This window comes from Hemicordylus capensis, chromosome 3 (assembly GCF_027244095.1).
Source record: "Hemicordylus capensis ecotype Gifberg chromosome 3, rHemCap1.1.pri, whole genome shotgun sequence".
NCBI classification, from domain to species: Eukaryota; Metazoa; Chordata; class Lepidosauria; order Squamata; family Cordylidae; genus Hemicordylus; species Hemicordylus capensis.
In genome coordinates, this window is record NC_069659.1 from 126900472 (window position 1) to 126925858 (window position 25387).

The following is a 25387-nucleotide window of genomic DNA, read 5'->3' on the forward strand; positions in this document are numbered from 1 at the left end:
CTTGCTGTATTATCTGCACGCCACTAGGTCCATAAGGAGAACGAACAAGTTGTTTGTACTTTACCGTGGCAAGCCTAAGGGCTTATCAGTGACGCGTCAGCGGCTCGCGCAGTGGATTGTACGTGCCGTGCGGCTGGCATATAATGCTCAGGGTGTGACACCCCCAAGTTCTATTAAAGCGCATTCGACGAGGGCTTATGCAGCATCAGCAGCAAATTTGGCAGGTGTGCCACTGCCGGAGATCTGTAGGGCAGCCACATGGGCCTCATGTCATCCTTTTGTGAAGCATTATGCTTTGGACATACGGCAAGCGAAAGATGCAGAGTTTGGTCGGAGTATCCTGAAGAGGGTGCTGCCTTGATGACCCGCCGCCAAAGCGGGAAGCTGGCTAATCACCCATTCTTTATGAATGCAACGGATCACGATCCAGATAAACAGGTTGCTTACCTGTAACAGATGATCTGGAGGTGATCCGTTGTATTCATAATACCCACCCAGCCTCCCCGCAACATCAAGGCGGTGAAATTGAAGTTTCAAGAAGGATCGTCAGTATGCACGACGGTGTCTGGCGGTCTGCAGAAACTGAGGAAGACACGCCCCAACCGCCTATTAAAGTATGGACACGATCACGTGCAGGGCGGTTGGAGGCGTCGCGAGGAGCTAGTCAGTCGGTCCGCGAGGTCCCTGCGCAGGCGCAGAACCCATTCTTTATGAATACAACGGATCACCTCCAGATCATCTGTTACAGGTAAGCAACCTGTTTATCTGTGGATTCGTGTAACCGCATTCGCAAAAAAGACACCCGACCTCGGCATATGTTGTTAAAAAAGATGCGGTTGGAATGGCTGGAAATAACCGTGGAGGTCATTTCTGGCTGCTGTTTTGTTTTTCGGAGCCACCAAATGACTCTGTTTAAGGAAAAAAACTAAGAACACCTGGAAATTTTTGGTTGATTTGGAAGCATTCCAGAGCACAGCACGACTTGAGGGTAGCAGCAAAGCTTAACAAAGAGCTCCCCCCAAATTGGCTGATTTTCAGCCATTTTTGAGCAATTTCTGGCTGACCAGGAACCTAACCCATGTGATCCCATTGACTCTAGCTTGATATTCACGGTTTCCATATCTGTGGCTGCAGCTGGGAACAGAACCCCTACAAATATTGAGGTCCTCCTGTATCAGTATAAAAAGTGGTGCTTTCAGCTAATTTCAGTGGTATGATTGTGTATGCAAAATTTGGTATCTGTAGGTCATCGGGTAGGATTGCCACTGGCTTGGTTGGTGGCGACTCAAAACTGGGCCTTTTCTAGAGTTGCCCTGGGACTTTGGAACGTGCTTCCTAATGAATTTAGTTTACCCTTCTCTGAATGTTTTTAAGAAGGACCTGAAAACATACCTGTTTAGCCAGGCTTTTAGTCTATAGTTTTAAAACTTTGGGTTTTAAAGCTTTTATTTGTATTTTTAAATTGTTTTAATTGTGTCAATGTTTTAATGGTTTTTAGATTGTGAACTGCCCAGGGACTCTTTTGTATAGGGTAGTATAGAAATGTAAGAAATAAGTATGACTTTATTTTGCACAAACTAATTATTCAAAATATATAATAGATTCTATTATAGGCAAGCACAAAACACAAAATACAGCCCACAAAACAAAGTAGGAAGAGGTCTTTCCTTCACAGGAGCAAGCTCTTTAAATTGCCAGAGTTCTTTCTTGCTCAGAGAAGTTCACCATCTCTATATGGCAACAGCAAAAGAGGGGAAATGTAGAAAACACCCAAATACATTCATATGTTTATTATCAAATGCCTATTTCTAGCCTAAGTTGTAGGCAGCACTTTAACTCAGATTTAAAAAGTACTTGCACACAAAGAAGGGTTTAACGTTTTAAATATATCTGGACAAAACCAAAGGTGCTCCCTAAGCCTTGGGAAGAGACATTTGCTCAGTCTCAGAGCTTGCCTAACCAAGCTCTAGTAAAACTTCCAAAGCCAGACAACTTAGCATTTTCAGGAAGACTTTTACTAGTGTATTTATATCTGCATCTATACCTTTATTTTCTTTATGAAGCGTGTTGAAGTGATGTAATGTATATATTTGACTAGCAGTCTATGCTACTGCAGTGTGTAGGATTTGAAAGGCTTCATGTATTAATGCACTAAAGTGACTCTGATTTCTTGGTGACATTTTTTTCTTTAATTCTTCATTGCTCTGAAATGAAAATCTAACATTCAGAGTCAGTTTGAGACTTTAAAACCAGGTAGTGTGCCAGCATTGTTGTATTCATAAACAGACATAATTTTTATCTTGCATGCAAGAGTTAATAGAATTTAAGCTGGTATTTATTGCCAAATGGCTGCAACCTAAATATATCTATTCCTCTTAATAGGCTAAGTGGCAAGGAGCACAGTGTCTTCACAGGAGTTGCAATTGTTCATTGCAACAGTAAAGGTAATTGGTAAGAACTAGTATGAATATGGCAAACCCAGATCTCATTGGCTCTACAGCATTGCTTACTTCTTTCACTGTGAGCTCATCTGGAATTTGATTTGCTTCTATCTGTTTATGCTGAGGTGTACTTTGTTTCTAAAGGGCTACATTTCAATAAGATTGTGAAAGAGATCATGATCCTCATTTGTTTGCAAAGTTAATGAAATATTGAGCATCCTCAACCCAGGGTGTAGATGGTGTTACTGATCAGCTGTGAGCCCGGTGAGTCTCACGATCGGTGGACAGCGGGCTAAGCACCCTTAGCCCACTTTCCACTGATAGTCAGAATAGCTCCACTGACTGGTTAGTCTATATCAAATTTTGTTAAATGGGTGGCAGGAAGCCGAAACCGAGTTAGGTAACCAAATGTTGAGAGAGGATGCCTGAAAGGAAAACTTTGATATGCTGTTTACATAGGCAGGGGAGGAAGATAGAGATCTTGATGTCAAATGGGTACAGGATATACCTAGTGTGGCTACAGAGATGTATAGTTGGATAACTGTTCTTACAACTGAGTTTTTTTAGTACAGGATGAATTCTTCAATTTTTAAATTTCCAGCCTGTCTTTTGTTCCAAATCAGAGCAGCTTACAACAAATAAGCATTTTAAGCATGGCTCAGAACATCAAAATAATCTTAATTGTAATAGAATTGGACATTGTCCAGTTCCCTTCAATCCATAGTAAAAGTCCCATTGATTTTAATTGAGTTATTATGTATCCATTCAAACTTTACTGTCTCTATTGTAGGTGGCTTGATTGGAATCTCTTCATAGATTCCATTTGCACAAGTATCAAATTCAAAACTTGGCCAAACCTATTGTAATTATATTTACAGAAAATCCAGATAATTGTCCCAAATGTCTGCCTCAAATGAGTGCTTGTTAATAATGAATACATAAATGTTTGCAAGAGAGGACAAAATGAACCTCAGGGATTATTTTGGCAATGTGACTTCAACTTTTATTAATAGCCTTAAATGAACTCGGTGAGCAGCAGTCAGTTCTGGCAGCAGTAATGGAGAAGGGCATGAAGATGAGAGACTGTAGGCAGCTGCATTGGCAGCTAGAACCATTGTAGTAGTTAAAGTCCAAAGCCCCCCAAAGGTTGATTTTGTTGCAATCACTGGCATTTAATAAAATCTTCATCTGGCATAAATGTCCCTGCTGGAAGTGTCTTGTTTCTGTGTGCTGTCCTTGCAGTTGTAACCCCTTGGGATGAAATGTAATAAACATCTGTAAAAACATGGGGAGAAACTCCAAATCTCAAAACAAGTAAGTGTCATGAGAGTGGGTTTTTTCCTTTCTTTTGTTTAAAGCAACAAAATTCAAAGGAAAAAGTGGGTGGGGTGGGTGGGGAGTCCATTTGGGAATATAAATACTACAGTCTTCTGCCAATTAAATTGGATAATAATGTTACTAGTTGAACAGTTATTTTCTTGTCTAACACAAAATGAAGGCTGAGGGCATAAGAACTGCACAACTAGTTTCATGTGCCCAGGGGAGCTTTGAAGTTATATTTGTTAGAAATCAACTTTTCGTGCCACAAGGCCAGACTTCTTTGAAACTGAGGCATTTTTCAGAAGCAGCTTATAATATGCCATGATGGCTGTGGCTCAAAAGAAAAACGTTTTAAATCTGTCTGGGCATTCCTGAGTGTACCGCAAAAAAACTGCTGATTCTAGTCACATTTCGTGTACTTATTTTAAAAAATCATACCTCACCTTTTCAGTTCAAAATGCTCAATGTGGCTTAAAAAAAACAATAAAAAGGAATCAAAACCCTGGGTAGAGCAGCAGATAAACAATAGCTTACACCCAGAGACCAAGAGCCCAAAGGGCACAAGTATGTTTAAATGGAAGGTCTTCACCCTGAGGATAGATGGCCAGCAGAGAAAGGGCATGGTGGACCTCCCTTGTTAGGGAATTCCACAGCTGAAGTGTAGCCATTGAAAAGGCTCTTCCCTCGTCTCAAGGATATTATCTTGGATATTATTTGGGACACAATAGTTCCCATAGTCTGGGAAACAAACAAGCGGGGATTTGAAACAGCAACCTTCTGCTTGTTAGTCAAGCATTTCCCCGCTACTACCATTGAAATGATATGTACTACAGCCTGTTAGCTCACTGCATTTTGCTGCTGCTTTCAGTATATTAACAAACTTTTGCAGTTTGGATAGGGATACTACAACATCTTGTTTTGGAAGGATAAGAGATCTCTTCAAGATCCCCACCACTCATTAAGATTATCAGGTGGGGTCCATCCTTGGGTGGCACCAGTTCATGGTGGTGATAACCAGGGATTGGTGGTGATAACCAGGGATCAGGCCTTCTCAGTTGTTGCCCCTGGGTTGTGGAATGTGCACCCCGTGCATATAAGAGGATTATCTGTCTTGGAGGCCTTCAAGAGAGCCTTAAAGATGGATCTTTTTCGCCTGGCTTTTAATGATATCTAGTTTTAATTTGAATTTGAATCTGGTTTAAAAAAATATTTTAATTGTTTTATTATGTGCATTTGATTTTAGTGTAAACTGCCCTGAGCCACTTTAGGAAGGGTGGTATATAAATTGAATGAATGAATGAAACACGTTCTTAGTAAATTGGACCCTAATGTCTTACCAATGGGTATTTATAATTGGCAAATATAGCTTTCTGCAAATGTAGAAATGTTCTTGGCTGTGACTGCAAATCCTTCTCCCCCAGTCCAAAGATTGGTAAAGCATGTAAAGGTGACACTCCCATGCTCATGCCATTCCTTTTGCTTATATGGCTTGGTTACTCGCAGCTAGTGTGCATATGAGGGAGACGTTGGGCTGGTTCAGATGCAGCATGGCTTCCTAGTAAGTAGAACATAGATTCTAATGCGCCTGAGCCTGCATTCCTCTTCCTACCCCTCACTTTACCACCTCGGCTCATCTTCATCAATATCCTGGTTTGTTTAAACCACAACTGCAGCAAGCTGGGAGCTGCCATTTTAACACTTTCCAAAATGAGAGGTGAAACCAGAGTTTGAAGTTGGCTTCATATCCTGGTTTGGAAGCCAGAATTAAAGCACAGTTGTCTGTGTGAGTTGCAGAGCCATGGTTTAAATAAACCTAGATGATTATATGACACTTCTGCAACAGAACCAAGAGGCTAAGGGGAGGAGGGGTCATTTGGGCTCAGGAGAGATAGAGGCATCATTAATGTAGCAGGAAACAATGGCTTCCTGTTACATCTGAACCAGTCTTTTATGTGTCCACACATTTGGACTCAAACACATTAAAATGTCCAAAAAGAGAATCCTGTCTGTCTGTCTGTCTGTCTATTCATTTCGGTAACTAGAAAAGAGCTGGACTAACTGGGATGGTTCAGGTATTGCACACAACCACAGTTAAATATTGGTTCATTGCATATCTTCAACTTTGGGAGTGCATGCTCCCCTGCCTGTATGAGCCTTTGAAGAATTCTAGTACTACAAATACTTCTTCTAAGTTCTGAAATCATTCTAATCTGAGTTAGAAATGAATGAAGATTAGTTGTTATATATGAAACATTGGTTTCTGTACCATAAAGAGCCTATGTATATTCTGAAGAGCAGCTGAGTATTAATGGAAACATAAGCAGAGAGGCTTCTGGGAGCATGCAGAACAAGCACAGCTAGCAACATGAGAGCCTTAAAATTTCTGTATCTGAATCTTTAAGAATATAAATATAATATAGTAGAATATAATTATATTCTAAATAGTATAGAATATAAGAATTTCTTGAAAACTCATGTTTGGCAACTCTGTTGCAGTACTAAAATGGCTTCTGTGGCTTGGGTTCATATGTAGTGTGGAACCAGTGGTTTAGCCAAGCTGCTGCAGCCCTGGACACACACATGTAAGTCCTGCTTTCGGTCTTGGGAGCCATATGCTGAGATTGAGAGTGATGTATGAACCCATTGATCATGACATATTCTACCCTACTTGTGGTACGGAGCTAGACATCTGTCACAGTTTCAGTTACAGCTGTCCAGATTCGTGCCAGATTTAGGGTAGAATATGTCGAGATTGGGCATGATGTATGAACCCACCAATCCTGGCATATCATTACCAAGACCAGAAGCGGGGCTCATGTGCACACCTGGAGCTGCAGCGGCTTGGCCAAAGCTCCAGCTGCTCACTGTGTGTGAATCTGACCTATATCCCTTTAAACTGAGCCGCTCTTTTGCATGCAGGAAAGGGACTTTAATGATTTTGCTGAACCGAATAGTGCTTGCCTGAGAAAAACCAGTCCGAGTTAGTCTGTCACCTCCAAAGTCTCGCTTTCCTAATGTGACTAGTATAGCTGGAGTTCTTGAAACACTTACTTTATATAACCTGTTGGTTTTATTTTAAAAAGCTTTTTCTTATGATACCCAGAGCTGGTCACCATAAAATCATTTAACAGTACCTAAAGTCAAAAAAGAATGCAACAAACTTAAAAATCAGATGACAAAAATCCAAGCGTAAGCAGCACTCATTTCATAATCCAAGGTCCAAGAAATAACAACAGCAAGAGATCAAGCAGTTTCAAACACTGCCCTCCCCCCCCCGCCCCCAAGAGCCAGGTTTCTGGATGCATACAACTGAGGTGATGGAATGGACTATAATCACATATTATTATTTATTATTTTATTTTAAAAACAACCTTTCTTCAAGAAGACAACTAATACAGTAGGCTGAGTTAGAACCTTTCTTCCAGATATACCAAGTTTCTGCTTACAGGGGCCAACATCCAGACCAATACCACAATAGCACAATAATGTGTTCTGTTAGTGATCTGCACGAACCAGTTCAGCATTATATTCCTAGAACACCGAACCAGTTTGGAAACTGGCGTTTGAACTGGTTTGAACATGGGGGCAGGGGCTCCTTTAAGGTGCGAGGAGGGTATCCTTACCTCCCCTCCCCCACTGTGCTTCCCCCTCCAGCGCTGCTTCAAAAACTGTTGGCACGAGGCAGCTGTATACCCTCTTGCCACCCCAGTCAGCATAGTACTGGAAGTGGCCCCTGCGCACCTGCAGCCACCCTGTGCCAGTGATTTTTGAAGCAGTGCCAGAGGAGGTAAGGACACCATCCCTGCGCTTTAAAGGAGCCCCCTGCTTCACAGGTGTGCACGAAACTCTGTTCCTACCAAAAATATGTCCCTGGGAGTTGGGGGGGGGGATTCTTGGGGTCATACTTTTGAGAAATATAGGCAGCTGCAAAGGGAAAGGGTAATCAATGAAAACAATGCTCTTGCCACATGGAAAATGCTATTGCGCCAGTACATGGTTAGTCTGGATGTTCTGGGGAGTTTGGGGGTGGTATTTTTGTTTCTTTATTTTTACACGGGGGAGCATTCACAAATAGCATCACCTGCCTGCAGCCTAAAGTGGTATAGTCCATGTTGGACTTTTACCACTTTATTCAGCTTTATGAGCAGACAGTGTCTCAGGCCATAAACAGACATTGCAAAGGATGCATGGCTGCCACTAAAGGCACCGCCATGGCTCTCTTACTGCTGTCTACTCTTACTCCTGCTCTCTTTCCCCCATATTGTTGACGAAAGAGCTGTGATCTGAGGACACATGTTTTAGCAGCTTTGCTAAAGATGAACAGGAGTGAGTCTGCTCAGTGCCCAGAAGGGGGACTGTCTGGGAACTAAGGACAGCATGCATATTGAAGAAAGGCAGAATATAAACATAGTAAACAAATAGTAAAACATAGCATGTGGTAACAATATTGCAGGTTTCCCTGCACCTTCCACTTCATTGACTGTCTCTAGCAAAGTGCTATGTGCAATTCTGTAATGTCACACATTTACTTTTACTTTATATTACGTGGGGGTGAGGAGGAGGAGATGCAGAGCTGTTATTCTCAACCTCTGTAACCTCTGCAATATCCCCCCCCCCCCCATTTTTCTTTAAAGTTACACTTTGGTTTCTTAATTTTTCTAGATAATCAGCTAGAGACTGAAGTCACAGATTTCTATGAAGAAACTAAAGTGAAATTTGCTGAACTTTCAGAAGAACTCTTATGGGAGTATATTCACAGTGGAGAGCCTATGTAAGTATAACAATGGGGAGTGTTCCTGAATGGAAATGCCAGACCTAATAGCTCAAAAGAGCTTAAAGCATGAGGGGAAAGTGACTATGGGTACATAGTGAACATGTGCCAATGTGTGAGTGTGAGGTAAACATGAAGTAATAGGCTGGGAACATAATGCAGTGACATGTATCTCCTCCACCCGCCGTTTGTTTTGCTTTGAGAGTAGAATGACCAGTGGCACCATTTCATTTTTCAGTAGGTGGGGAGGGACAGGATAAGATGGCAGAAATCTGGTCTGATTACAGCTATATTAGCAATTTTGGGTCAGTGACTTCCTTTTTTCAGAAGCAAAGGGATTTCTGCCTTTGGAATGTGTACCAAGTGCATAGGCCACTTTCAGTTTGCTTATGAAGTAATCGTTCAGTACTGTAGAACCAGTGAACTTACCAGAAATAAAGAGGCTTCTGGAATATATATCTGAAACTATTCCCCCCTCCTAATCCTTCCAGAATGACACTCCTGTCAGCCAAACATCACCCAGACCTTTTAAGCAATGATTCAAAGTGCTACTTAGATGCACGCAACTGTATCTAAGCATACACCAAACCCACACCCCTCCTGATTGCAGTACTTCATGCTGCATTAAGAGGCTACTCCCAAAGTTTTTTGACTTTGCGGAGAGATTTCTGGTGCCATTTGGTGGGGGGTGGCTTTTGAGACTTAAGAATCCCTGTCTAGAGCTCACCATGTGGTTGGTTCTCATTCCTATTCTTTTCCTATTTGAACAATCAGAGAAATGCTGATAGCTGGCTGTGAGATTCAAGTAACTCTTGTTGGTGTGGGGAAAAATACATTTGTTTGCAATGCATGGATTAGTGGAAAATTCCTATCGTTTTTGTGTCCTCTTGAAGAGCATGACTAGAACCATGGGATTTGAGTGGAAAACATTAGGGATTTTTTGGAACAATTTCAGGCTTTTAGCAAAGAATGACAGATGTTCTGATTATGACCTTTTTATGCAAGTCAATAAGCAAATGCTGCCACAGCACAGTTGCTGGAGGGATTGATGGTGGATTTAGCTGTTTTTCTTACTACAAGGATTTTGTCACTTATTCATAATTAAACGTGTGCTTCTGATGGGTCAAAAGTTCATGGAATCTAAAAATGAGACAAGCATCAATCAGCCTTAAAATTATATGACCTAGAGAAGAAACATGCCCTCTGGGTTTGTGTGAGGGTACACCAGCCTAGAAATTAGTATCAACTGAGGCTGACACACCAGTACCCTTAATTCCTGTCTCTCCGACTAGGAAAAAGTGCATGATTTTTAGTAAAATCTCAGTGTTTTCTAAAGATTAATTTATTTTGTGGCAGCTGTGGTTTTTGTTAGTACTGTCTTCTCTATTAGAAATGCATAAGAGGCTTTCCAGGTTGGCTTCCTTCTGAAAAATTCTCATAGCAACTTAACAATATATGCTATTCTGTGGTCTCTGTGGTTCATACCAGTGGGCTCAGCACCTGCACAGAGACCATGCTGAAGACATGAGGAGAGCTGGGCTTGTGGTAGCAAGCATGAATTGTCCCCTTTCCTAAGCAGGGTCTGCCCTGGTTGCATATGAATGGGATACTACAAAATATTCTCCTTAGGAGATGGAGCTGCTCTGGGGAAAGCACCTGCATGCTTGTATGTAGAAGGTTCCAAGTTCCCTCCCTGACATCTCTAAGATATGACTGAGAGTGACTCCTGCCTGAAACCTTAGAGATGCCGCTGCCAAGTAAATTCCATCCACAGATGGCTATTCCTGCTGTCTTGTGTGCCTTGGTGAAGCCCACACAGTATAGTTTGGCCCTCATTTTCAGCGAGGAGAAATAGAGCCCTCAGGCTCAGGCCCCTGTTGTGGGAACATGCACTGTCAATCCAGATGCCTGCAGTTTTTCAGCAAGGATCAGCATCACATATGGTTATCCAACCAGGGACTGCCTCGAACACCCAGGGGCTCTCTGCCAACACTTCTCCCTCATTGGTTCTGTCCATATCAGACAAGCAACTACTGATTCTCATGGCTTCGATTGATTCAAGCCAGACACCATTTGGGCTGAAGCTTCAAATGGCACCCATTCCTGAAAATTCACCAATCCCTGCCTTGCTAGCTAAGGAGGCAGATCCAGTAAAAGAAAAAAAGACCACTGGATGTGACTTCAGCTAAGTAGCCTGCCAGTTAAGAAGGCTAAGCTGTTCCCTGTAGGGCAATCACTGAAAAAGATCCCAAAGAAGTGAAATTAGGGCTGACAACTTTGGAACCATCCACAGTGCCTAACATGTAGTCCTGAACATCAGTACCTAAGCAACAGTTGTCTATACAGCCACCCGCTTCTCTCACATGCTCTCTACCATCAGAACCAGGGCCTGAAGCCAGGGCACTTCAGACGCAGACGTTGCTCCTGTTCATGCTTTCCTGTTCCAGGGCTCAATCCCCATTTCTACCACAGTGACATAATTTTGTAGATGCCTTCTGGACTCTGCAAGTAGCCTTTACACAGACACAAACATTAACTTCTGCCAATACCTACTGTGAGGAGACTCGAACTTAACAACATTGAAGATAGGGGCAGGAGGACGACAAGGGTTCTCACTTCCAACTCTAGCCCCACCTATGTCTGCTAACACTTACTACTCAGGAACCAACTAAAACAAACCACCTTAAGGAGTCATTTTTGGAATATGCTTCAGAAGATGAATTGGATGACTCTGATGAGGCATCACAGTCCTCTCCAGTTGATAAAACACAGGATGGAAAGCAGGACTTGCTGTTGAAATAATTATTCAGTTCCCAGAGCTGATCCACGTTGAACTCCGGGCATCCAGGAAATATGCGATTGTTAAGTTCTACAAATGCAGATGTTTATCTCTCTGTCTGACATAAAGGAACATAGATCCTCAAAGGGTCTCCATACAAGATGTGCTCACTTATTTGCATCACCTAAATACTTCTGGCCTCCCATCTTCGTTACTCAGAGTGCACCTAATTACACTTCCAGCCCATCTGCCAAGCTATAACAACTGTTCGTTATTCTCAGAGACAGCAGTGAAGAAATTCCTAAAGGGACTCACAAATTTGTACCCAGACTCACTCAGGATTGCACCTCTCTGGTACCTACCTTTAGTTCTCTCACAGTTGATAAGGAAGCCCTTCAAACTGATGGCTACATGAGACATCCAGCTCTTAACCTTTAAGACAGTATTTGTAGTGGCCATAACATTGGCTAGGCACATCAGTGAGCAACATGCTTTATAAGTATCTAACCTTCCACCGTATCTAACCTTCTACCATGACAAAGTGGTTTTGAGACCAGATATAATTTTCTAACCCAAGATAGATCCACAGATCTCTGCTACTGTCTCTGCCAGTCTTCTTTCCCAATCCCACTTCTCTGGCAGAGAGGGCATTTCACACCTTGGATGTTAGCAGGATGTTGTCTTTTTATGTGGATGGTCTTTTTGAAAATCCCATTTTTTAATTTCTTTCATACAAATGCAACACGCATGTACGTAAGCTTGCTGTGTGCCCATGGGATGAGAGCTGGTCTATGGGATGAGAGCTGGTCTTGTGGTAGCAAGTACAAATTGTCCCCTTTGCTAAGCATGGGGTCCACCCTAGTTCGTATTTTAATGGGAGACTACACATGAGCACTGTAAGATATTCCACTTAGGAAATGGGGCCGCTCTGGGAAGAGCATCTGCAGGCTTGCATGCAGATGGTTCCAAGTTCCCTCCCTAGCATCTCCAGATGGGGCTGAGAGAGACTCCTTGGATAACATTGTAGAACTGGAAAAGATGCATAAGAGGGCAACCAAGGTGATCTGGGGCCTAGGGCACCCTCCTTATGAGGCAAGGCTACAACACCTGGGGCTTTTTAGTTTAGAGAAAAGACTAAGGGAAGACATGATAGGGATCTATAAAATCATGCATGGTGTGGAGAAAGTTGATAGAGAGGATTTTTCTCTCTCTATCGCATAACTCTAGAACTAGGGGTCATCCCATGAAACGGATTTCCAAGAAATTCAGGACTGACAAAAGGCAGTACTTTTTCACATAATGCATAATTAACTTAAATAATTCTCCGCTGCAAGATGTGGTGATAGCCAATAACCTGGATGGCTTTAAGAGGAGTTTAGATAAATTCATGGAGGACAGGTCTATAAATAGTGATTAGTCTGAGGGCTATAGGCCACCTCCAGCCTCAGAGGCAGAATGCCTCTAAATACCAGTTGCAGGGGAGTAACAGCATGAAAGAGAGCATGCCTGCAGCTCTTGCCTGTGGACTTCCCTGGTGGGCCACTGTGTGAAACAGAAACCTGTACTAAAGAGCCCCTGGTGGCGCAGTGGTAAAACTGTCGCCCTGTAACCAGAAGGTTACAAGTTCGATCCTGACCAGGGGCTCAAGGTTGACTCAGCCTTCCATCCTCCCGAGGTCGGTAAAATGAGTACCCAAAATGTTGGGGGCAATATGCTAAATCATTGTAAACCGCTTAGAGAGCTCCAGCTATAAAGCGGTATATAAATGTAAGTGCTATTGCTATTGCTATTGCTAGATGGGCCTTGGGCCTGATCCAGCAGGGCTGTTCTTACGTTATCTTCTAAGCTGCTGCCAGTCTGTATAAATACTGTGCTAGATGGACTAATTGTCTGACTCATAGGAAAACTATTTCCTGTGTTCTACTTCACATCCCTCCCTGGCATCTCCAAGATAGGGTTGAGAGAGATTCCTACCTACAACCTACACAGAGAATATCACTTTGGATTATGGAAACAATATTGTTTGCCTACTAGTTGGCTGGTTAACAACCCCTAGTGTTGGTAACAATCCACACCACGAGAGCCATCTCGGCTTCTACAGCATTTGACAGGGCACTGCCTTTCAAGACCATCTGTCAGCCTGCTACCTGGGTCTTTACTTCAGTTTGTATTGCTCTCTATGCTCTGAATGTTCAGACAATATGGGACACCGCTTTTGGGAGAAAGGTTCTTCAGGTTTTATTCCAATAGATCCCGGCTGCACCTACCACCAGGTATGTACATAAGCTTGCTAAATTTCAACATCAGTGTGAACCACAGAGACTATGTAGGAAAATGACAGGTTGCGTACCTGTAATTATGGTTCTCCTAGTGGTCATCTGTGGTTGCACATGCCCACCCAACCTTCCTACATCAGTTGATCTTTCTAGGGGGTGGACATTCAAACAGTGGGGTGCGGGGATGCATGCACACTATACCATTGAGGGGCGGGGTTACTGCCAAAAGTCAAGTGCAGAGTAAGAGCTGTGAAACGTTCCCGACATGGTCTCCACACAGGAGCAGAACCCATTGGTCTGAAACCACAGCCCCCCTGCTTGCCTCTTGATAACATATTTTTGAAACAGGAGTTTCAGAACAGTCTGTGTTGTGAATTGGGGTCAAGGGATCAAAAATAAACAGTCAAATTCCACTGGGCTAGCACAAGCTGCTTATGTGAGCTTTCATAAGTCTTTTTATTCTGGCCAAACTGCTTAGTTTTTCAGGTATGTTCAGATACAACATATTGACAAATTGAAACTGAGATGCATATGCTGAAGGATTATCTTTATTTTTAGCTAAGTGTACCTTTTGTTTACCTTCTCCTTAGGGACAAAGCTGGTGGATATGGGATACAGGCTCTAGGTGGAATGTTAGTGGAATATGTCCATGGTGACTTCTTGAATGTAGTGGGATTTCCCCTGAATCACTTCTGCAAAAAGTTAGCAGAACTATATTACCCACCCCCAAAGCACACCATCCATCATATAAAGCATGACTCTATCCCTTCAGTAGAGACTTTTGAGATCCTCAGTGATACAGAATGTGACTCTTCAGATAACACACATTGTAAAGATTCTAAGAAACTGATCAGCACTGCAGTTGGTCACAGTCCAGGAAAATGTGAAAGTAGCACCAGTCTCTATAATGTGCCTGTGGAAAATCAGAATGGAGTAATAGAAAATGCAACACAATTCCCATCTAAACTCATGGAACTTCTGGATGGTTTTAGAGCATCAAAGGTAATACATTCTTTACTTCGTTTATAGTTTTGTAGAATTATATTTGTTACTATATAGAATGTGCCCCTTATGGGCCTGATGCATGTAACGACATTTTGCGGAAGGCAACCTGAAATCCAAAGACCTTGCAATATAAAATATACATATTGGCATAGCCCAGTAGAGCAAGGCAGTGACTGGTTTGCATGTATGTAGCTTTGTCTATTGATGGAATAAAATTAAAATGTAATTTAAACAAATACTGTGTTTAAAGCAATATATGTATGGCTAGAATAATAGACTTCTTACTAGTTCCAATACTTTGAGTTAAGCTTAAGCAATTGTGATGTAAAATAAGGGACAGTAGTTATAAGATGTAAATACCATTGCAAACCTCTCCCCCTCCTGTTGAATATAGGAAGTTGTCATTCACATGACATGAACTCAGTGCTGTTACTATCATGGACAGCAAGCAGCCAGCAGGTGTGTGTGTTGGGTATTTTTTGGTGGGGGGGGGGGTTGGTACAACTGAGCAAAGTCTAAGCAGTTAAAAGTTGACTTTTCATCAGCACTGCTCTTAAAAGATGCATGACTAGTCTTGACTCCTATTGCTAATGGTTCCTAGGATGGGGGTGTGGAGAGGAGGGTATAAAATTGGGAACCTACTAGAAGTATACAAGTTGTGCAAAAAAAATCTTCTGGCTGCTTGCTGTCCAGTTTTCCATCTCTAGTTTTGTCCTTTCCCATCAGCAGTATTCAGTGTCTGAATGAGCTTTATTGTGTTAAGCTGCAAACACAGAACTGATGAGACTCTGTAGGTGCCACTCACTCTGACCTGCTGCCCTCATTAAGCCTCTGGAGCATATCGTATTTTTAATTACGGTTAAAGTTAAGCTACATAACATACATTAAGCTTCTGAGCAAGGTGGAACATGGGAAGCTGCCTTATATGGAGTCAGAACACTGGCCTAAGTATTGTCTACACTGACAATACTACACTGACTGGCTGGAGACAACGTTTCAGCAGGAGTCTTTCCCAGCCCTACCTGGAGATGCCAAGGAGTGAACCTGGGACCGTCTGTGTGCAAGCAAATGCTGTACCACTGAGCTATGGCCCTATCCCTTAAGGGGGATATCTGGTCTTGTGGTAGCAAGCATGGCTTGTCCCCTTTGCTAAACAGGGTCTGCCCTGGTTACATATGAATGGGAGACTACATGTCTGAGCACTGTAAGAGAGTCCCCTTACGTGATGGAGCCGCTCTGGGTAGAGAATCTGCATGCTTGCATGCAGTAGGTTCCAAGTTCCCTCCCTGGCATCTCCAAGATAGGTCTGAGAGAGACTCCTGCCTGCAACCTTGGATAAGCTGTTGCCAGTCTGTGTAGGCAATACTGAGCTAATGGTCTGACTCCATATGGCAGCTTCCTATGTTGGTGATACCTTAACAGCAAACACTCACATATAGTCACCCATCTAAATGCAAACAAGGGCAGACCCTGCTTAGCAAAGGGGACAGTTCATGCTCACTACTACAAGTTCAGCAATCCTTCCCAGTATTTGGCTTTTCGTTTACTATTTTGAAAACATCTTTAATTATTCCATACTGGAATGGGAACATTACATAACGTAACAGCTGTCAATAATACCCGATGTCCATTTTGTGCAAATGATGCTCAGGGTAGGTACCTCTGTCGCACCACTGCATGACTTGAATTCTGATGGACTTCATACCACCAGTTACATGCTTCTACTTTAAAGGGTGGTGCCAACATTTTTTTTCCAGAAGTAATTGATACTTTTGTGTTGTTGTGTACTTAAGAATTGTTTCTAATAGACCCCAATTAACATCTAGTTCTTCAGAAAGGAGGTTTTGTTGTTGCTTATAATAAAGGACTGTTCACTGAGGTTTGTCCTGCTTTAAATAGCAGTATCTTATCTTTCAAGATGTGTTGCAGAGAAAACGCCAACAGATCAGAAGCAGCATCAGGATTCACTGTAGAGCTGGTCTGCAAGCCAGACACCAAGGACAGGAAGAACCTTTGCTAGCTTGCTGTTGGATCAGAAGGACAAATCTCAATATTTAAAGCATCAGGGGGGAAAGAAAATGTTAGTTTCCACTACAGTTGACTTTCGGTTTAGCACGGTAGCGGGCATCCAGACTAAATTACTCTTGAGTCATCCTATTGAAATTAAATAGTCCTTCAGAATATCTCCTGAGTGGTAATATTCAGTAAGTTAGTGTGGATGTCTGCCATTGTCAACTGCAAGTGAGAAATGTATTCAGGTGTTAGTTCCGATGCAGTGATGTCTCTTCTTCCGTGATATTGTTACCTTGACTCTTTTTTATTGTTTGATGACTGGAACAAACTGTGACAGAAGTAACAGCACAGAGCTGGGAGAAAATCAATAGACAAACAATTCCACAACATTTGACTCTTTTGTGGCTGTGCTGTGTGCTGATAATCCTGAGTTTTGTGAACAACCAGGCATCTAATTGGGTGAGCTTGCATGTAAACTAGTTTAAACTTGTTGATTTCAGAGAGGCTAAATCAGATCAAGTGGATGTTAATGGGATTAAGTGGCTTATGGAGCATACTTGTTTGTTTTGGTGTTTTCTTTTAGTAATTATTATTTTCCCATATCTACAGGCTTTGTTTGTGGCCTGTAAGCTAAAGGTATTTGATGTTCTCAAAGACAAGGGTGCCATGACCGCAGTGGAAGTTGCAGATCAACTTAATGCCTCTGTTTGTGGCACAGAAAGATTACTTGATGCCTGTACTGCTCTTGACCTATTGGAAAAAAACCACCAAGGTGACAGTTTCCTTTAAAACAATTGGTGGAGGGAGGGCCTGGAGATAGTAGCCCCTTAAAACAGATTGTTAACTTTACTATTGGTTCATAGAGTCTGGGAGGGGAAAGAGTGATAAAATAAATGAATGGAATTGCATTACTTTGGAACTCTAATACAGTATACTTTAGATCGGGGCAGGCAACCTTGGCTCTCCAGCTGCTGCACTACAACTCACATAGTCTCCAGCCACAATAAATTGTGACTGGGGACAGTGGGAGCTGCAATTCAACAACAGCTAGAGAGCCAGGGTTGCCTAACCCTGCTTTAGATTAATTCAAAACTAAATATTTTCTAAATTGTCCTTTTTAAATTATAACTTTGATTAAAAGTAAAGTGTGCCATCGAGTTGGTGTTGACTCCTGGTGACCACAGAGCCCTGTGGTTTTCTTTTGGTAGAATACAGGTGGGGTTTACCATTGCCATCTCCCACGCAGTACGAGATGATGCCTTCCTGTATCTCTGCTGCCCAATATAGGTGTTTCCCATAGTCTGGGAAACATACCAGCGGGGATTTGAACCGTCAGCCTCTGGCTTGGTAGTCAAGCCAATTCCCCGCTGCACCATTAGGTGGCTTCTTAATTTTGATTACTTATATTCAAATTTACAAATCACAAATAATGGCAGCCATTTTTTTCAGTGGCTGTTATGATGCGACTTGCAGCTTTCTGCACCCATGATGGGTAGTACACATAGTATATTGATCCATATGAATGCATACCCAGCAACAAGTGGAGTTACTCAAATGGGGAAACATATTTTGTGTGAACTGGCACTAATCTGTGTGTATTGTGATCATGGACTGGCCTTAAGCTTGTTGGTGCCATCACAAAAATATGAAAATGGTGTTGCCATGCAAAACATGGTTGCTTCTGAAATGCATGGCTGGGCTGTTCTTACCTATTTGGATTTTCTGTCCAAGGCTGTCTACCTTGCAGGTGGCATGAATTAGGGATATGCATGGTTCGAAGGTGGGCGGGGGGGAACCTTTAAGGACAGGGGAGTGTGCCCCCCCCGCTGCATTTCCCCCTCTGGCGCTCCTTTGAAAACCGGGGTGGCAGAGTACCTCACTGCTGCCCAATCCCCTCCTTGGTCCAGAAGTGACCAGATGAAGCGTGTGCATGCCGCTACTAGGAATAGATATAGAACGCCAAACAGGTTCGTGCACATCCCTAGCATGGATATATCCTGTCTTGTGAGAAATGGTACCTGCTTATCCCTGGGATACTTCCTATATTCCCACTTGCACTGCACGTTTCTGTACCCAAAGTGAAGCTGTTTGAAAATAATATATTCTAGATATAAAACAATATATTTCAGAGCAGTGTTTTTTGTGTTACATCTTTTGGTGACAAGAATATGTGCAAACAGATTGTGAGATACAAAACTATTATTGAGATTCTGTTAATTTCTCTTACATTTGTGTCAACAAAGCTTTGAGTTTCTAATCTTCAGTTGAATGAATTTAAAATTATGCTAATGTTACTTGGTAAGAAACATAATTAAGCTTAAAAACCTCTCAACATCTTTTAAAGGTTACAGCAATGCAGATTTGGCAAACTTATATCTTATATCAGATGGTGAATATTCACTTCATGACTATGTTCTCCACTGTAATGACCACATATGGCCTTTGTACACACACTTGGAGGTAGCAGTCAAAGAAGGGACTTCATTGAACTGTCGCATGACTGGAAATAAAGCAGGAGATTTGTTTCAGGTAATGCAGATTCTACATATTCTTCAATAAAGATTGAATTGAAAATCTTCAACTTCAGATTGTCATTACAGTGGAAAAACTTTGAAAAGTAGAGTGGGCAAAAATAACAAGGGAAAAGGTTATTCTTATGTCTCAGGTTTCTGTTAAACCTGGCAAATTACTTGGTATGTTTGATGTGATCCAGAGTATAGCACTTGACTTCTTCTGTTCTCTATTGAAACTGTTTCAAGGACAATGTGTGACATCGTATTAAACATATCATGGTGCTCCCATCTTGAGTAATCACACTAACAAATCCATTTGGAAGCAATTGACTTTATTGTCATGATGAAAATAAAAAGCTATGCTGCGGTTTTCAGGAGTACGTTTTAATTCAGGCTGAAGTTGAATCCAAACAAGATGGCGGTACTATTTGTAGGGGTTGGGATCCAAGAGATGGTTTAGATCTGCCTGTTCTGGATGGGGTTACACTCCCCCTAAAAGATTAGGTTCGTAGTTTGGGGGTGCTCCTGGATCCCAAACTCCCTGGTTTCTCAGGTTGAGGCTGTGGCCAGGAGTTCTTTTTATCAGCTTCAGCTGATACACCAGATACGTTCATTTCTGGAGACAAATGACCTTAAAGCTGGTAACCTCTAGGCTTGACTACTGTAATGCACTCTACGTGGGGCTGCCTTTGTATGTAGTCCAGAAACTACAATTGGTACAGAATGTGGCATTCAGATTGGTCTCTGGATTTACCCAAAGGGACCATATAACACTGATTCTAAAAGAACAGCCCTGGCTGCCGATATGTTTCCAAATGAAATACAAAGTGCTGGTTATTACCTATAAAGCTCTTAACAGCTTAAGTCCAGGGTACTAAAGAGAGTGCCTTCTCTGTCGTGAACCCTGTTGCCTATTAAGATCATCTGGAGAGGTCCAGTTATGGTTGCCGCCAACTCATTTGGTGGCAACTCGGGACCAGGCCTTCTCTATGGCTGCCCCAGGGCTTTGGAATGCGCTCCTGCTGAAATAAGAGCGTATCCTTTTCCATTTGTTTTTAGGAGGACCCTGAAGACATACCTATTTCCCCAGGCTTTTAACTGAAATCTAACTTTTAAATTTTCATGTCTTTTGATCTGTTTCTGTTTTATGAATTTTAAATGTTCTATATTTTTGTTTTAATCTGTACACCACCTAGAGTACAGATGGTATATATTAGGCAGTATAGAAATTCAATAAATGTATAAATCAGAGATATTTCTTTATGTTTTTGTTGTTCAGAATGAATTTAGAAACATTGGTTATCTTTTCTGCTTTTCAGGATTTCTATTGCCAAAGTGCAGAAGTGAAGCAGCATTTTATGAGTGCCATGCACAGCATTGCCAAAGTGACAGCAAGAGATGTAGCCACAGCTTTTGATCTTTCCCCGTTCAGAAATGTATGCGATTTGGGAGGTAGGCATTGATGAAAAGTCTTAAAAATCATTGTGGCTTAATGTGTAATTCTCTCTATGCATCCTTTTGAGTGTGGTGACATTTCTTGTTTCTACTTCTTAAAGCTAAAACCTGATTTTTAGCACACACAAAACCCTATCACTTTCTTTTTTGCATGTAACAAAATAAATTAAAACTATTTCTTTTGCTGTGGGTGAAGTTAAGACTTTTTTTATTTCTAGTTCTCTTAACGAAGATGTTCAAAACTACATAGTAGCTTAGAGTAGTTCACAGTTAAGGTAAAAGTACTGAGATTTGCAATTGGGCCTCTGTGGAGTAGTTTCACTATCCAGTAATAATCAAAGCAAGCCTAAGTGGCGACAGATATTATCTTACTGTATTTACCTGAATCCAAGACTAGGTTCCCCCCAAGTTCTTTTATGTTGGAAATCAGGGGGTTGTCTTAAATTCAGAGTCCTCTTCCGTTCAGGTTAAACACAGGCATAACCTTTTTTTAGAAGAGGCCATCTTAAATTCAGAATCATCTTTGATTCAGGAAAATAAGGTATTTCATTTTTACATGTTTATATCTCCCTTCATTCTGAGACTCTAGGGTCCAATCCCATGCATCCAGCTGAATGCTCAGTACGGTAACTTTCAGTTTGGCTGGCAGTACAAGGTTTTAAAAGCTGAGGGGGCAGGTTACACAGGGAAATTATGTAGGCTGTGCAAGCCTAGAGTTTTAATGTATATACTCTTGGGTAAACACTGAATGCTAATACCATCAGACCTAAGGTTTAACTGAATAAGAATTAACAAAAGCTCCCATTATTTGAATATCTTGCTCTCTGTAGGATGCACTGGAGCTCTTGCTTATGAGCTAGTCCTTCTCTACCCAGACATGAAAGTCACTATATTTGACCTTCCAGATATCATTGCAAGTGTTGCCAGCTTTCAGCCAAGCCAAAACACAACTCGAGTATCACTCCAATCAGGTACCACCTATTCAGCACCTTGCTGTGTTTTAAGTGGGTACACATGAAGTTAAACATGAAGAATGTTTCTGTCAAAGGGCCACTTAACATGGAATTCTTTTCATCACTTCTAAAATGTGGAATACTTCTTTTGATACAAGTAAACTATTCTTAACTTCTTTGCATCCATGAACATTGCGTTATGGCCAAAGAATCGTGAACAGAAGGAAAACAGCGGTTAGTGCTAATCTGCAAATGCTTGTGTAGAGGGTTGCACAAGAATCTACACAGTGCTATGTCCTGTTGTTTATCCTGTTATTCCTCCAAAGGGCTTAGGAAGGCTTGTATGGTTAGTCACTCCCATTTTTTTCTTAGATTTTATCCTAGAGAAAAGATCTCTAGCAGTGATCTTACTTTTGCTTGTGCAAGAGGGTGCACAAACTTGGTTTCACTTTTCTTGTGTAGTATCCTAAGTTAAGGTCTAATACAGCCCTTTCCTGAGTGCAAGATGCTTTCCAAATGCTGAAAGATACCTGGAGATCCAACCCATTATGATCAAATACTGAAATTAACTAGGGTTTCTTTGAATTGCTCCTGGTGAGCCTACACTTCTTTATATATTTGCAATGGTGACAGCTTCTTACATTCTTTCAAAACTGAATCCCTGACTCCTGTATGAGAAATGTAAATATCAGCATGCTGATAGAAAAATCAATGCATATACTGTAGGAAGCCAAAGTAAAGTGTGCTGTTGAGTCAGTATTGACTCCTGGCACCCACAGAGCCCTGTGGTTTTCTTTGGTAGAATACAGGAGGGGTTTACCATTGCTTCCTTCTGTGCAGTATGAGATGATGCCTTTCAGCATCTCCTATATAGTTGCTGCCCGATATAATACCAGTGGGGATTGAAACCGGCAACTTTCTGCTTGTTAACATATGAGCAGGGAATCGAACTGGCAACCTCATGCTTGCTAGGCAAGTTATTTCCCCACTGCGCCATTAGGTGTGTAGGAAGCTACTGAGATGAAAATTTAGTTTCTTAAACTAATAGACTAATGAAAATGCATTTCCAAACAGGAGACTTTTTCAAAAATAATATTCCAGAAGCAGATCTTTATATTCTTTCACGGGTTCTACATGACTGCTCTGAGGAAAAGATTAATACATTGTTAAGCAAAATATCTGCTGTTTGCAAACCAGGTAAGAATTGTGGCTTTTTCTTTTTTCCCTTTGAATTTATATTACAGTACTAAACAGTGACTGACATTCTAACTTATGAAGTGCATGCCTTGGGAGGGATTGCAGGAATACAACGGAGGCCTACATACAACTCCTCTGGTCTGTTCACATGTACACTGTTGTGCAAGCGGGCGAAACTTCCCAGCTCTGTCCATACTCCACTCCAGAAGCTGACATGTTTCTTCTCTTACTGATTGCTTCTGGAATGTGGGCAGAGCTGGGAAGCTTCACCTGCTTGCACAACAGCGTGTGTGTAGAGGCTAGGGAAGTTGTGGACAGGCCACTGTAATGTCCCCTAGCCCTCCCTTATGCATGCGCTTCAATCACTGGGTTGTAAGCTAGTATATTTACTAACAATATTGAAAGGTGTTCATTAACAGGAATTAAATGGCTCTTGGGAGCATTTTGCAATTCTTGCTATGCAGCCTCTTTTCTAGACATGTAGTGAAAAACTCTCTGGTTTCCAGATCTCTTGATAAAATCAATGATTGTAAGAAACATGGTGTTCCCAACAAAAATGGCAACTTTGTGTTGAGTTCCTTTTTGTCCTCTGCAAAGTTAAGTACAACTTACCCATCTGTCCATGCCCCATCAGCCACAAGCAGTTATTTATTTATTTTTGACTTTAATTAATCTAATTAATGTAATTATTATATTTGTACACCACCCCAAACTTCCATCTCTGGGCAGTTTACAGCAACATAAAACAAATTAAAACAGAAATTAAAACCGTAAAACAATTTGAAACCACAAGTCTAGTTTAAAAGCTTGGGTGAATAAATGTGTCCTTAGAGACTTTTTAAAAGTTGTCAGAGGACAGCTTTATCCAACTATGAGGAGGAAGGAGGAAGAATGATGTAGGACACCGGGAAAGCTGTACTAGGTGTTATGGAGACGGGAGAAGGAACTGGACATGAGGCTGCCATTTGTGTGTATGTCTTGTAATATTAAATCCTCCCAGAGTCTAGGGATGTGCAAGGAACCAGCGGGGGGGTGGGGGTGGCTCAAAGGTGGGGGGGCATATCTTTAAGGGTGGGGGAGGGTGCCCTTGTCCCTCCCGCTGCGTTTCCCTCACCAGCACTCCATTTTAAGTGTCCCTTGGGGCGTCATCGTACCTCCCTGCTGCCCTGTTTTCTCTTCGGCCTTTGAACTGGCCAAAAAGCCAGTCATTTGAACTGGTTTGGAGAACCTTAAAAGGGCCTCCGAACAGGTTTGTGCACATCCCTACCAGAGTCTTGGAAAATGGACTTTTATCACTATATAGCTAGAATAAGAGGCACCTTTGATCTAAATGTTGGCTCTGAAGAACCATTAGGTTCCTGCTAATAGCATTTTTAGGAGAGGCCTACAGTGTGATCTTAAAATACATTGCTGTAAAAGAAACAAATATCTTGTAAGCTAAGAGAAAATAACAAGTTTTAATAGTAGAAACTTCATAAGATTTGGTCTTAGGTTTGGGTTACACAGGCCTTTTCAGAAGACAAAAAAAGACAGCAGCTATCCTGCATGGAGGATTGCCTGTTGGAAGCCCCTCCCTGCCTTTAAAAATAAAATAAAATAACATGTCTGTGTTCTAGTCCTGGAGAGAGGTAGTATATAGCCAGGAATTTAAACGAAAGAAGAAAAAGTTTCATGAAGTAGCAGAACAGTTTGTGTGGAAAAGGTGGGAGGAGCCTTCCATTGCTGGTGGTTTCACAGGGGTAGAACAGTAGGAAGTGTCAGCCTCTTAAACTCAAAACAAACAAAAAACCAAATTTAATGTCATTTTTAAACATAATGTAGACATGCGGTGGGGAGGATCCATCACTGGTCTCCAGTAACATCACAGATAGTAACCTAAATGATCATTAACATACCTCATAAAAATGAAAGTATAGGGGAAGGGAAGCTACATTTTGCAAAAGACAAAAGGTTGTGATTTCAGAGCTGAGAAAATATGATTTCCACACATGAATGGTTTGACTGAGCAAAGATACAATGATTCCCTGCAGCAGTTGTGTAATGATTATGCATTCTATCCACCATAGCAGACTTGTCTGTAAAAGATTTGACTCTTTAAAACTGTATTTTATGAAATGCTGTCTTAAAAGACTCACTTTCTAGGTGAAAAACTGCAAGGAAAAAAGCAAAACTGCTGACTCTGATAGGGAGAAAACCCAGCCAGTGGTAGCGCCGGTGGGGAGGAAATGTTGGTGACTTGTAAACTAAGGATGTGTTACTAAACAATTTTTGGTTACTCTTTTGGAAATGCAGGAAGTGCTTTGCTAGTAGCAGAAATTGTGCTCAATGAAAAGCGAACAAGCCCTGCAAGAGCTGTTCTACAGGCTCTCAGTATGACTGAAGGCAAGCAGAGAAGTGATATGGAGTACAAACAGCTGTTGGAGAAATATGGATTCACCAGTGTGCAGACTAAGATCACAGGAAACCTATTAGATGTAATTTTGTGTATCAAGAAAATGTCTACCCATTAAATTGAATGGTGAATAATTGAAGCAAGTAACATAATTTAGTGCCACTCATCAGCCAAAATTAGTTGGGTTTTTCTGTTTTTAGGGCAATTATTTTGTTACAGTACGAATTGTGTGTAAAACCTTATCTTACTTGATTAAAACACCAAGAAAACCA

At 41.6% G+C, this 25387-nt stretch overlaps 1 protein-coding gene across 2 annotated transcripts in view; it reads left to right on the forward strand.

Moving 5' to 3' along the window:
* Window positions 1–25387, forward strand: part of ASMTL (acetylserotonin O-methyltransferase like) — a 42599-nt gene extending 17212 nt beyond the window's left edge. The window contains exons 5-13 of one of the 2 annotated variants that reach the window (XM_053309599.1): window positions 2383–2444; window positions 8424–8532; window positions 14178–14589; window positions 17215–17377; window positions 18950–19134; window positions 20438–20570; window positions 21404–21544; window positions 22601–22723; window positions 25016–25387. In XM_053309599.1, the coding sequence (XP_053165574.1) occupies window positions 2383–2444; window positions 8424–8532; window positions 14178–14589; window positions 17215–17377; window positions 18950–19134; window positions 20438–20570; window positions 21404–21544; window positions 22601–22723; window positions 25016–25233 (1546 nt within the window). In that variant the 3' untranslated portion in view covers window positions 25234–25387. The remainder of the gene's footprint in view (window positions 1–2382; window positions 2445–8423; window positions 8533–14177; window positions 14590–17214; window positions 17378–18949; window positions 19135–20437; window positions 20571–21403; window positions 21545–22600; window positions 22724–25015) is intronic. The other variant, XM_053309600.1, reaches the window with a different exon arrangement.